This window comes from Varanus komodoensis, unplaced genomic scaffold (assembly GCF_004798865.1).
Source record: "Varanus komodoensis strain SLA01 unplaced genomic scaffold, ASM479886v1 scaffold105, whole genome shotgun sequence".
In the NCBI taxonomy this organism is placed as follows: Eukaryota; Metazoa; Chordata; class Lepidosauria; order Squamata; family Varanidae; genus Varanus; species Varanus komodoensis.
In genome coordinates this window covers 381654-394773 of record NW_025335297.1, presented here as the reverse complement: position 1 = coordinate 394773, position 13120 = coordinate 381654, and the positions used below count along the sequence as shown (strand labels likewise).

The 13120-nt window shown below is 49.4% G+C and overlaps 1 protein-coding gene across 3 annotated transcripts in view; it reads left to right on the top strand.

Moving 5' to 3' along the window:
• The window catches only part of VARS1 (valyl-tRNA synthetase 1), a 34817-nt gene that overhangs the window by 5373 nt on the left and 16324 nt on the right, over positions 1–13120 (top strand). For all 3 annotated transcript variants that reach the window (XM_044419581.1, XM_044419579.1, XM_044419580.1), the window contains exons 3-10: positions 405–548; positions 1512–1662; positions 2384–2526; positions 3392–3476; positions 8050–8150; positions 9219–9346; positions 10740–10904; positions 10999–11080. In XM_044419581.1, coding sequence (XP_044275516.1) covers positions 405–548; positions 1512–1662; positions 2384–2526; positions 3392–3476; positions 8050–8150; positions 9219–9346; positions 10740–10904; positions 10999–11080 — 999 coding nt within the window. The remainder of the gene's footprint in view (positions 1–404; positions 549–1511; positions 1663–2383; positions 2527–3391; positions 3477–8049; positions 8151–9218; positions 9347–10739; positions 10905–10998; positions 11081–13120) is intronic.

The following is a 13120-nucleotide window of genomic DNA, read 5'->3' as shown; positions in this document are numbered from 1 at the left end:
TAAAAGATATTAGCTGGGGGATTTTTTTTGCTACCCTGCCACTGAAGTTAAGCAGCAAAATTCGAGGGATGACAGCAGCAAAGAATGCTGCAACCAAAGCAGAGACATTAAAAAACAGGAGCACAGAATAGTCGTAAAACCAGCATAATACTTTTATTTCTTCATTCATTTCATTTTTATACCACCAAATAGCCAAGGCTCTCTGTTAAACTATTTTTGTATGTACAGTATGGTTAATCTGGGTGGGAGAAACCTGTGTGCCCTCCTGAGCTCCTTGGATGAAGAGTAGGATATAAATTTAATAAAATAATCGGAGAAGTCCAGGCCTTAACCATTTATGCCCTGGCAGGCTCTGTTCTGCCTGCTGTGCATGACCCCTGCTGCGCACTCGTCCCCCTGCCCAGGTGACAGATCGTGCTGTTGCTGAGCTTCGGACTCTCCTCAGGGTGCTGGACGGGCACCTGAAGCTGCGGACGTATTTGGTGGGAGAAGCCGTGTCCTTGGCCGATGTGACCGTTGTCTGTTCTCTGCTGTTGCCATATAAATATGTGAGTTGCCCTGGAATTCCACCCCATCCCACCCACGCTAGTCTACTTTTAGGAGGAATTTTGTAACAATATATACACAAGCCCTGTTTTTGGTCTGTTTTTCTTACGATATGCTTCAGAACTTACAGGAAGGCTGTGCTGAGTTTTAATAGAGAGCATGGGGGGGAGAAGTGAAACATTTACAAAGGCACACATTGCTTACATTGTATGCATAACAGAACAAAGCAGAAGTACCTGGTATACATCATATATGTGCATATACCTCCACCACACCTCATACCCTGCACTGAATGCACATAAGCCTCCATTTTCAGAGACTTATGGATATTGAGCGCAGACATCATTAAATCATGCCCCAAGATATGCACACATTCTCTGGCGTGACCAGAAAATCGTGATCCAACAGTTTGGGGCATCGTCGGTTGGGACATGCCTTATTCTGAGCAGTACCTGCAAATGGCTTTCAGGTGGAAATAGGAGTCAGTGGGCTCAGTCAGTGACGCAGCTGAGCGCCAGATCCACCGCCCAACTCCACGGACTGGGAGGCAGGTGTCTGCTTTGATGGATGCTCCTGCCCCTGTAATCACGGTGCTCTCTCCTCTGCTTCCACAGTCACAGGGATGGACGTGTTGCTTGTAAGAACAGGATCAGGTTGTGAGCATGCTTGCATCTCTAGGCCAATTTCTGTTTCGCTTTAAACAAAGGCTTGTGCTAAGTACTCACAGGTGAACACAGGAGGGACCGAGCAACAGCATTAACAGCAACATTTGGATTTTTATTCATTTTATTCTCCATGTTCATTTTGTTCTTCTGGTTCTAAAAATATTTCCTGGACCAGTGCCACCCAAAATCCATTTCCCTGCCGGGTTATACATAACAATAGCTCCCTGTCTGACTGCTCTGTTCATCTTAAACGGCGCGCACAATCTCGCCACTCCTGCCCAATCACAATGTTTCGCGTAGGTGCTCGATCACGCTCTCCGTGCTGCTTACACCAACGTGACCCGCTGGTTCCTGACCTGCATTAACCAGCCGGAGTTCCAGGCTGTTCTTGGTCCAGTGAAGTTGTATGAGCAGGTGCCAGGAGGGGGTGTCCCAAAATCTGACCTGAAAGGTAAGATGCTGCCACTATTGTCCTCATTCCTCACAAGTTGGCTGAAGGCAGAAATGCTTCAGTGTAAGGACTAGGGCTGATGCGTTGCATGTATAAAAGACACAGGCTTCTCCAGTCTGGTGTTGGGGATGATGAGAAGTATAGTCTCGCACATTTGAAGGGCGCTAGGTTGGGGCAGGCTGATACAGACTCAAGTAATCACAAATATGGGTGGGGGGTTAGGATCTTACGCGGGGTTGCCCTGACCTGCAGGCTTAACTCAACTCGTGAACCTCATCCCTCTGCGGAGATCCCACATCCTGGCTGCAGATCATCCTCAGCTTTGTCCAGTGGTTGGGGCTTCAAGCCCTTGCCTCCAAGCCTCCTCCCTGCCCGGAGGAACACCCCGGAGCAGTGCCACTCCAGCTGCAGTGCAGGGCTTGCCCAGCATTTGAAGGAGTGGTTACTCTTCCCAGTACTGGCCAAGTCCTTCTGTGTAGACCCCAGGGCCCAGTGGGGGCGGGGGGGGGGGTTGCGTGTGGCACCCCAGTGCGGGAGGAGCAGCTGCTGTGCTCCGTGCCAGCCGCATCCTTCTGCCCAGTGAGCATGGCCCAGAGGCAGCGCCATCGGTGGACAGCGCTTCTCCTTCCTGCGCAGCCCTCAAGCTCACCCCCTGCTGGTACTTAAACCAGGTCTGTGAACTGCGCTGCATGGGCTCCTTGCTCTTTGGCTTTCCCTAAAGGACCAGTGGAATGTCCTGAGGCAGATTCGTCAGAGGCACCACCCAAAAGCGCCTCTCAGCTGAAGAAAGAAGCCAAGAAGAAAGAAAAGCTGGAGAAGTTTCAGCAGAAGAAGGAAAAGAGCCAGCAGCAGCAACAAGGGGAGGTAAGGATTCGAGAGCGGATGCAGGTGTCAATATTCCAGTAAAATGTCAAAGCCCCGAACTGTTCCGCTTCAAAGTATGCACAGAAGAAGGATGTTGCACGCTCCCCATCCCAGCACAATCACATTTAAAGAGCTTGCTTTCCCTCCACACTCCTCTCCTCTCCTCTCCCCTCCCTATTCCTTTTTTTTCAGTGCCATGACTGTCCGACTGTTTTAGGGCGGAGACTGCCTTTTTGCTGATAGCTGTGAGCTGTTCAAACCTTTTGACCAAAGAGTGGAGTAAAACAATGCTTTAAATTAATGCAAAATTAAAGGCTGTCAGGTTTATTACAGCATATGGTTTTGTGGACTAGCATCTACTTTATCAGATGCATGAAGTATAGCTGACTTTGTGGATGATACTGCTCTTTTGTTTGCTTTGTCGGATTTGGCCTTCTTTTGCCCCAGACTGATTCTTTCAAGTTGTTGTTTCACCGTATTCTATTTTTTTCAATACAATCAGTTGTAAGAACCAGTTTCACTGAAAGGACTAACCATGAAAGAGATCATAATGTACTAATTTATAATTAAGGGCACAGTCCTATGCATGTTTAGAAGGAAAAACATAGAAACAGAACGAGTCAGAAGGGTCTCCTGGGCCATCTAGTCTGACCCCTGGTTCCAGCCGGCTCCACTAACGACATGCTTCCCATGTGCATATCCAGCCTATCCAGAGTTTTCCCTTTAAAGAAGTATAAGATTTCCCTTTGGAGGGTGAACTTTAAAATAGCAGAACTTCCCTGAGTTCTGTAAAATAGTGAAAAACTGGGAAATTATCCTGTAGAACCAGTTACTATTATTCTTTCCACATTGTGATTCTTTGTAGAAGAAGCCAAAAGCTGAGAAGAAAGAGAAGAAAGATCTTGGAGTTATAACCTACACCATCCCAACCAAGCCAGGGGAGAAAAAAGGTATGGTAACGGTTGACACGAGAATGGAGAGCAGGCAGCTGGGATGGCCTGCAGCTCTTTGCCCACATCTTGTACATCAGAGAAGCAGAAACTCAATCCCAGGGTCCAAATCCAGCCCTCCTGGGGTCCCAGTCCCCTGACCACCCTCCCCTCAAACACGCACCACCGGCCATTTGGTGGCTTCCTGGCCTTTGTGTAGAATCCTTCCCATTCTAAAAAGTCAGAATGCTCTCCAAAGGCTTTGTGTCTGGCAGTGAGAGTTTTCAGCGCCAGTAGACTGGCTTCCAGAAGTTTTTCTGAAATAGAAGTTGGTCCTTCACCCTGCACCTTATATGAAGAGCAGTCCCAGCTCTTGGCACATGAATTATTATGGAGGCAAATCCTCGCAGTCCAGTTAGCAAAGGAAGGTTACCTGCTAGCTCAGGAGAACACTTGTGATTTGCAGAAACAGAAAAAAAAATCTGTGAAATGAAAACTGGGATTAAGTGTGTGGAATGACACATCCTGAAGGAGGACATGACTGACTGAATTCCTGAACACTCTGCCTTGCAACATTTTATTTATTTATTTTTACATTTATAAGTCGCCAGACAGCTCAAATGAGCTTCCCAGGTGGTATGCAGCAGTAAAATTGCAGCCAGCAGTTTAAAGTATCATTAAAAATAACCAGTTAATAACAACACTAACATACACCAGGTGAAAAGGATAACCAACTAATAATTAAAATACAATAAAGCCATCTAAAATGCATTATTAAAATCAATTGTTAAAATTATTAAAATGGATGGGGGAGAGATAGGTTTTCATTTTGTGCTGACATGAGAGCAAGGTTGGTGCCAGATGAGCTGCTCTGGGGAGCCTGTTCCACAGGTGGGGGGCAACCACGAAGAAGGCCCTTCTTCTATTTATCACCCTTCTCACCTCCTTGAGGGATGGCACATTCAGAAGATCTTAATGGCCTGGTGGGCATATATGGGCAAAGGTGGTCTTTCAGGTTCATTTTGTTGCAGGTCCCAGTTGCTTGACTAGCAAGAAGTAAGTCCCCACCTTACAGTATTCATTCCTTCATATTTCATTTCTGTACCATCACTTAGCTGAAGCTTTCTAGATCGTTTACAACACTACATAGAAACAATACAATAAAGTATAGTAAAATACCATAAAATGTTATTAAAAATTAAAAGAGTGAAAACACGCAGTGAAGAATGACCCAGTCCAAGAAAAACACCTGGGATGGGTAATCCGCTCAAGCGCCTGCATAGCAAAGGTTGTTCTTAAAAGCCTCGGTGCAAAGGGCCATGTTAACAGAGGCTGGTGCTAGTCAGGCTGTGGTGGGGAGGCTGTTCCGTAGATGGGGGGCCAACGCAGAGACTGCCCCCCCTTGTTGCCCTCCTGCACGCTTCCCTTGCAGGTGACACTTGGGGGAAGGCCCCCCCCCCCAGTGTCCAGGTGGTTGGGAGAGGCATCCTGGCAGATATTGTGATACCAAGTTGTGGAAGGCTTTATTGGGGGGAAACAGCACTTTGAATTGGGCCTGGAAGCATAAAGGCATCCGGTGCAAGCTGACCAGAGCCCGTCTTATGTGTTCAGACTTAGAGGTCCCTGTTATTAATCTGGTGGCCTCATTCTGCATGAGCAGCCATCTCTGAACTCTCTTTAAGGGCTAGTGCACATAAAGTACATTGCAGTAATCTAATTTAGAGATTACTGAATCTAGATTACTGAAACCAGGCTGCGCCTGTCCAGGTAGGGCCCAGCTGAGCCACCAGGGGAAAGCTGGTGAAAGGAAATCTGAGCCGTTTGCTAGCCATCCTCCAGTCCGTCATTGAAGCCACACACTGGTTTAATACAACCTCACCTGCTGAAGATGGAAAGGAGAAATAGAGCTCCGTGTCACCATCATGGGGATGGCAACACACCCCAAAACTCTGGATGACCCCACTCAGTGGTTCCATGTAGATGTTTGAATAGCTAGCATGGAAGTCAGAGCAGACCCTCAGGAACCCCATGCTGGAGAACCCACGAGGCTGAATCATATTCCCAAGCACCATCTTCTGGAGGCAGCCCTCCAGGTAGGAGCGGAACCACCGCAATGCAGTGACTCCCACTCCCAACTCAGTCAGCCCAGAGGGATACCGTGGTATTGAAAGCTGCGGAGAGGTCCAGGAGATCAACAGGATTGCCCTCGCCCTGTCTCTCTCCAGCACAGGTCATCATGCAGGGCGACCAAAGCTGTTTCCATGCCACGTCCAAGCCTGAACCTGCCTGAAATGGATGCCGAGAATCGGTTTCTTCCAAGGGTGTCTGGAGTTGTTTGGCAGCCACCCTCTGAAGAACATTGCCCAGCAAAGGGATGTTTGCTTTCAGCCTAAAATTACCAGGTTCTTCCAGGTCCAGGGGGGTTTTCTTCAGAGGTGGTCCCACCACTGTCTCTTTCAGGAGGCATGGGCCGCTCCCTCTCTCAAGGAGACATGAATCACACCTCCTGGCTCAGTCAGTTGCTCCTTCCTTACTGGCTTTTACAAGCCAGGAGGGGCAACGATCCAGTACTGAGGTGGTTGCACAAACTTGTCCAACTTGTCAACATCCTCACGCTGCAGCAACTAAAACTCATCCAATAAAACCGGCCCGGGCTGTGCGCTGGGTATCTTCCCAGAGTCGTCTGCGTTAACTTTGGAATTTAAGACCTGGTGGATGCATGAGGTTTTTTCCCTGGAAATTCCCAGTAAATAAATTACAGCAGGCCTCACGTGGTTCTAAGATGCCCTGGCGAGAGCATGTAATAGGCCCTGGACAACACTGGAGGCTCTGCTGGGCAGCAGACGGGAGCCTCCGAACATACCCAGTGACAGGCACACAGCTGCATCCCCTGGGAGTTTTCCTCCATCTGCCCTCAAGCCAGCTTGCCTGTTGTTTCGTCGTTCTCAGGTGCAGGGTATCCGGTGGAGCTGTGGGAGCTGTACAGCAGAGAGGGATTGTGTGCTGGAGGGGTCGTGTCAACCACCCAGGGCATTTCCCTGTTCCACAGTTCAGTTAGGGCTTTGACAGGAATGCAAGCCATATCAGCCAGGAATGTTCCCAGGGCCTTCTGGGAGCCACCTGGATCCATTAGCGGCTATGCTATGCTATGCTAGTCATCAAGTTGCGTCCAACCCATCGCGGCTCCATGGACAACATTCCTCCAGGCTCTCCTATCCTCCACCATCCCCTGGGGTCCACCTAAGCCCACACTGACCCATTAGCCTCTAGGAATGGGCTCTCTCAATACGTCCCCCACCCTTGCAGAGGGAAAACACTTCCATTAGTCTCAGCAAACTGATCTGACCATGACAGAGGGACGGAATCACTGCCCCCCACCTTCCCCCTGTCTGGCCAAAAAGACCAAGTCTAGACTATGTTCTGCTGTGCGTGTGTGCTGATGGCATGCTGGGACAGTCCCACGGTTGTCCGGGCAGCCATGAAATCCCGAACCTCCCCAGACAGGGTACTCGCAGCATGAACGTTGAGACCTCAGCACTCACATCCGAGAGCTCCTCCATCAGCTCCCCATCAGGATCTCTGCAGAGGCCTTTCCCAGCCCAGCTACCCGAGATCTTGTAAGCGAAGATGTTCAGGACTGAACCCAAGACCTTACGCGAGAATGCATGTCCTCAGCCACTTGAGTTGTGGCCCCTCTTCTCTCACACATGCTTACCCAGAAAGCCCTTTTATCTCCTCCAGTGTCAGAACAAGTCTTCATCAGTCAGTTCCTTTGGTCAGTACCCAGCTCAGCCGTATAGATAAGCCCACAACAATTCTTAAGAGCCTGCAGAGGCTGGAAGGAGAGAGAGCGAGAACTGTGTTCAGGTTGCAGCTGTCTGCTCCAATCTGTGCCGGGTGTGCAGGCGGGAGCTTCTCTTTTCTGGCAGCCCACTTGGGTCCTGCGCTGGGCTCAGGGCAGAGACAGAGCATCCATGCTTCTGTGGCCGGCCTGTTGGTTCACCCCAGCGTACCTCCTTGGCTCCTATGAAGTGCAAGCTACTACTTGCATATAAAGCTTGAATAAAACAACAATTGGCCTTGCAGAACCCTATAAATTAACAGGTTTATCTTGGTGTATGGATCTGTGGACTGTAGCCCATTTCATGGCATACACACATGCGCCTCTTCAGCCATGGTTCCTGCAAACCATGAGGTCAAGGGGAATTGAATGTGTAATGTACAGACAACGATAATTGCCAAATTCACAGTAGCCTTTCAGAAACCAATTGCTGGGAGAGAAACCAATACATCCTCAGATAAGAGAGCTGATGAACACATGAAGTGTTCTACTTGGCAAGTGTTAACTGGCACATGCTTTCATTTTTCACCTCTGCACCCCAAACTGGATGGTGTTGCAAGGTGCTCACACCCTTTCTTTGAGAGTGGACTGAAGGCACATAAGGCATTCACTGTGTTGAGGCTAAGCTGGTCTGGGGCTGGTCTGACCTTGTGGGGGAGACCACCTGGGCACCACATGGAGCCACCTTGGGCTCCACAATGGGAGAAAGGTGGGATATAAAGTAAATAATTTCTGCTTTCTCCTCCTCCCCAGATGTGACTGGCTCGATGCCAGACTCCTACAGCCCCCTGTATGTTGAAGCAGCCTGGTACCCATGGTGGGAGAGCCAGGGCTTTTTCAAACCAGAGTATGGGGTAAGTGGGTGCTTGCGGTCCCGGTGAGCTGGGATCCCCCCACCATCAACTGTGCTAGTGGGACCATTTTCCCAGAGTGGGTGGACAATTATCACCATGTGGGAACAGTGAGCTAAGTTGCTTCAAGCATCTTTGCTTGAACTTAATAATAATTACAATACTTTGCATTTGTATAGTCTGCTTTCCCCAGCTTGCTGCTTTCTTGATATGTTGGACTGCATCATCTCTCCTTCCGAAGCAACAGCAAAAGATGCCTCCACCCAGCACTATGTGCATAGGACTCCAAATTATTTTGGTGCTTGAGAAAGAAATCTCATAGGCACTTCTCTCCATCAGTGAAAAAAGCTATAATAATGAAGATGCAACCCTGTGCATATTTTAATAGTGAAAAGCCAAACTTGCAGCATGTTCCAGGCAGCTGACTGTGGCATGCCGGCAGTTGTCGGCCTGCCTTCCTCCTGACATGCGGAGGATTGCACCCCAAGTAACTAGCAAAATACCAGCCTTTCGTGAGACTCAGAACCAGCTGCCTCACTCTGCCTGATCTCAGGGCCGGCCCCGTGTGCCTGGAGTAATTCAGTGACAATGGAGGCGGATGCAGTTGCATCTTCTCCCACCCTGCTCCTGCCCCAGTTCTTTGCCCACAGAGCAGCCACCGCTGCATTCCTTCCTCCCTTCTGGGCTGCAGCACCAGGGGAGGAAGAGCTGGAGCACAGGCATTCCCTCCAGCCCACCCTTCTTCATGCTGCCTTGGGACCTGCCACAAGGGGAGGGAAGAAGAGGTGAAAGGGGGGAGATGGGAGCAGCAAGCAGGCAGCTGGGAGTCAGAATCCGAACCCAGGAGACAGCAGCCCCAAGCCTTGTGCTCTTGCCTCACCCCTGCAGCCCCGTCGATTGCTCTTCTGTGAGCCCTTGAGGATAATGAGCTCCTGGAAATGCTTGTTCCATGTGAGGAGGGATTGCAGGGGAAGAGCACTCCAGTCATCGGGTGGCTTCCCTCCTGGGGGGCCTGCCTTCCTGCGAGAGGGTTCCTTGCGCCTCACATGAAGCATTTTCTCCCCTTGCCAGCGTCGCAGCCTCTCTGAACCGAACCCCAAAGGCCTCTTCATGATGTGCATCCCTCCGCCCAACGTCACAGGATCCCTCCATCTTGGCCACGCCCTCACCAACGCCATCCAGGACTCCTTGACTCGATGGTGAGGCTGAAGTCTGAATCCGCTGCCCCCCCCCCCCCATTCCCGGAGCCTGGGTGTCTCTTGGCTTTGCCCTCACTTTGCCGTACCTGTGAGCTGTCCTGACTGCAAGCCACAAAGGGCTGCACTACCATAATCCCAATTGCTGCCCACAACAGAATGGGATACTGTGTACCAAATTTAGATTTCAAAGTGTTGCCTCCATTCACCACAAGAAAACAAACATTTCTTGCTGTTGCAGTTGTGGAGATACACTAGGAGTAGAGCGGAGGGGTCAGTTCCCATGCACAGCTTCATGTGCACCCCATGGTTTAGCATGGTTCTGCCCTTAAAAGATGGACTAAAAATAATTCTAAGTCTATGAGAATTCAGAATAAAGGGTGCAAAATAGTAAAAACAGCAGGGCGCATTTCTTTAATTCGCCTGGTTTATGCAGGTTGGCAGAATTTGTTCTGGGTTCAGAATTTGGGAGGCTCCCATTTTGAACAAAGGCACGATGGAAAAGGGACATTGTTAGTTTTTCCTTGGAAATATCACCCACACAGACTGGTGTTCCTGCTGGTGGGGAAGGATGTAGGCTTTGGTGATTCTGAAAACCAGCCAGTGGGAAAAAAGACATAGACCCCAACCTGTTCAAATCCCAGCCTCCTAAAGATGGTTCATATGCTAACATATAAGAAAAGAATGAGTTGGGCCTTGTTGCACACATTTAAACATGAGAGCAACAGTTACATGTTTAATAACATCTAGCCCAGTGTTGTCTCTCCTGTTAACTCAGGGTGAGGCAACCTCTGAAGGTCCAGCAGCAACTCTTGCTTCCCCCAAAACCTATAAGGGTTTTGTGGCTGCTCTGCTGCGAATTTGCCATGGACATTTGGCAGTGTGGCCGCAAGGAAAAGCTCCATTTCTCTTTAAAAATTGCCCTTTTCTGCTTTTCCACCACTGGATTTTGGTGGCAAAATGTCACCCTTTTAAAATATGAAATGGTCCCCCTTTCCCTGCTTTGCTGCCAGCTCAGTGGACATGGCTGCATGTGCCCCACATCTTCTCAGTGCTGGAAATGCTCCAGATTGAGCGTAAGCCCTCCTGCCTCTTCAGGTTTTCTGTTTCTGTCATGGGCCAGTAAGCCCTCTCGTTTTGCATCGCTGAGGTCATGGATGCTGCCCTGGGGCCGCCTCTTATGCTGCCACAACCAATCACGTCCCAGGCAGAGTGCACCTTTCCCCCTTTGCAAAGACCTTGCTAACTGGGAAAAGCGCTGCATTACCCACTAGCAGTAGCGCAGCGTCAGTGCTGGAAGAATCCAGCATTCCCTCGAACAGAAGTGCATCCTTGGAAGATGACAGGTAGGACAAATGAGGACCAACCGTTCATGGTCCGTGCGATGGTCTCGCAGGCACCGGATGAGAGGAGAAACCACCCTGTGGAACCCTGGCTGTGACCACGCTGGCATTGCAACGCAAGTGGTGGTGGAGAAGAAGCTTTGGAAGGAGGAAGGGAAGACGCGGCATGACCTCGGCCGTGAGAAATTCATTGAAGCGGTCTGGAAATGGAAAAATGAGTGAGTTACCCTTTGTCTAGCCCCTCATGTGGATTTGTGTATCTTCTCATGTCCTCTCCTGATCCCATGCTCTTCTGTGTCTCTTTTCTGACAGGAAAGGTGATCGGATCTACCACCAGCTGAAGAAACTGGGCTCCTCAATGGACTGGGACAGAGCCTGCTTTACTATGGACCCAGTAAGATCTGTGGCCGAGGGGAGGGACCATGCATGTGGGTGTGCTTCGTTCTGGTGGGGCATCTTCATGCAGATGTTCCCTCAGATGCTTCCTCCCCTTGCAGTGAATCTATAGAGGGTCAATATTTCTATTGGTGACCTGCAGCAGGAGGGGGTTGGGCCCAATGGCCTTCTTGGCCTCCTCCAACTCTGCTGTGTTCTGTGATTCTGTGATCCTATGCCCACAATACTGTTGTGTTGACTGAGCTTTGGATACTTTGCTCTGACTACAGTTAACCAGAGGTCATGGCCAAGCTGAAAATTCCTTGGCTGCTAAAGCCTGAAATTAGTGGTATTTCAGAGTGACCCTAAAAAGGTCTTACTTGGGAATGCACTGGGCCTGATAAAGTACTTCTGTACTCCCAGTGCAGCTTTCTCCAGCCTGAGGCCATCCAGATGTGTTGGATACATAACCCACACATAACCCACAGGCAGCATGGCAGTCCTGGCTGAGGATGATGGTAGCTGCAGTTCAATACATCTGCAGGGTGTTGGGCTGAGGAAGGCTGACCGAGTGGGTTCCGTTGCCTCTTCTCCAGCATTGCTAGCTTCCCACTTCCCCTTTCTTGAGCTGTCAACTGAACCAGGCACTTCGGGCTCATGATGTGACATACTGAGAAGTCTAGGTTGGTAGCCAGGTAGTAAGACATGACTGAGATGACTGTGCCAGCCATCTGACCTAAAGGTGAAGTCTTTTTTACACCTGGGTTTTACTGTTGGGTATAAATTGGCACCTTATGTTATTGTGCAGAAGCAGCAGTCTCAATCATGAAGCACACAAGCCTAGTTCACATTGAACTGAACTGAACTTCGATGACATCCACTGGAGGGTGGAGGGGAACAAACCGAGGGGGTGGTTGAACCTATCAAACTCAGTTAGGTTGATGTTCTCGTTTTTCTGTTGCTGAGATCATTCTGCCCTGATTCCATGCAATGTGGGGGGTTTTTTGGTTTTGTTTTGCTGCATGGAAATTCATCCTATTTTTGTGCAGATTTTTCAAATGCATACATTTCTGCATACATGGACCTATTTATTACATGTATTCACACAGATATTAGAAAGCATGCATTTTTTCTTGGTGCATTTTTCTTTGTGTGCATTCTACTCTACAGGGGTAGAAACTTATTTTTTGTTTTGTGTTACAGAACACATCACAAGCTTGGAAATGTATAGCTTTCTGATTGCAGATTGCTTATAGGTTTGTGTTCGGTTCTGGAAACATAGGAACATAAGAAAAGTCATGCTGGATCCGATTCAGGGTCTGTCCAGCCCAGCAGTCAGCTGCCCCCAGGACCCCCTCCTGCCCCCTTCTGCCCAGCTCCTTGGAAACTGGGTCATGCAGGCACGGCACCTCTTGTAAAGGAAGGAGCACACAGCCAGCAAGACTAGTAGCCGCTGATGACCCCCTCCCTCATGAATCTGCCCAATCCCCCTTTAAAGCCACCCAGATTGGCTGCCATCACCACTTCCTGTGGCAGTGAATTCCAAAGTTTAACTACACACTATGTGAAGAAGCACTTTCTTTCATTTGTCCTAAACGTCCCACCCATCAGCTTCATGGGATGATCCTGAGTTCAAGCGTCTCCCTCTCTACCTTCTTCACTTGATGTGTTATTTTAAAGTCCTCTATCATCTCTCCCCTTACTTGCCTTTTTTTCTAAGGTAATGATGTAAATCAGGAGGTGGGTGGAGACCAGTTCTCCCCTGCAGAGGAGGGCAGGACACATTCCAGTGGAGTAAAGCTTAAGGAACCAAGGTTCAACTTGGATGCCAGGAAGTACTTCCTGACAGTTAGGACACCGAGGGTGTGGAATGGGCTTCCACGGGAGGTGGCTGAGGCCCCGTCGGTGAGGGTGCTCAAGGATAGGCTGGACATGCACATGGGAGGCATGTCATGAGTAGAGCTGGCTAGAGCCAGGGGTCAGACTAGATGGCTCGGGAGACCCCTTCTGACTCACTCTACCACACCTGAAAGTAAACATCCAACAAAATACTTACCTG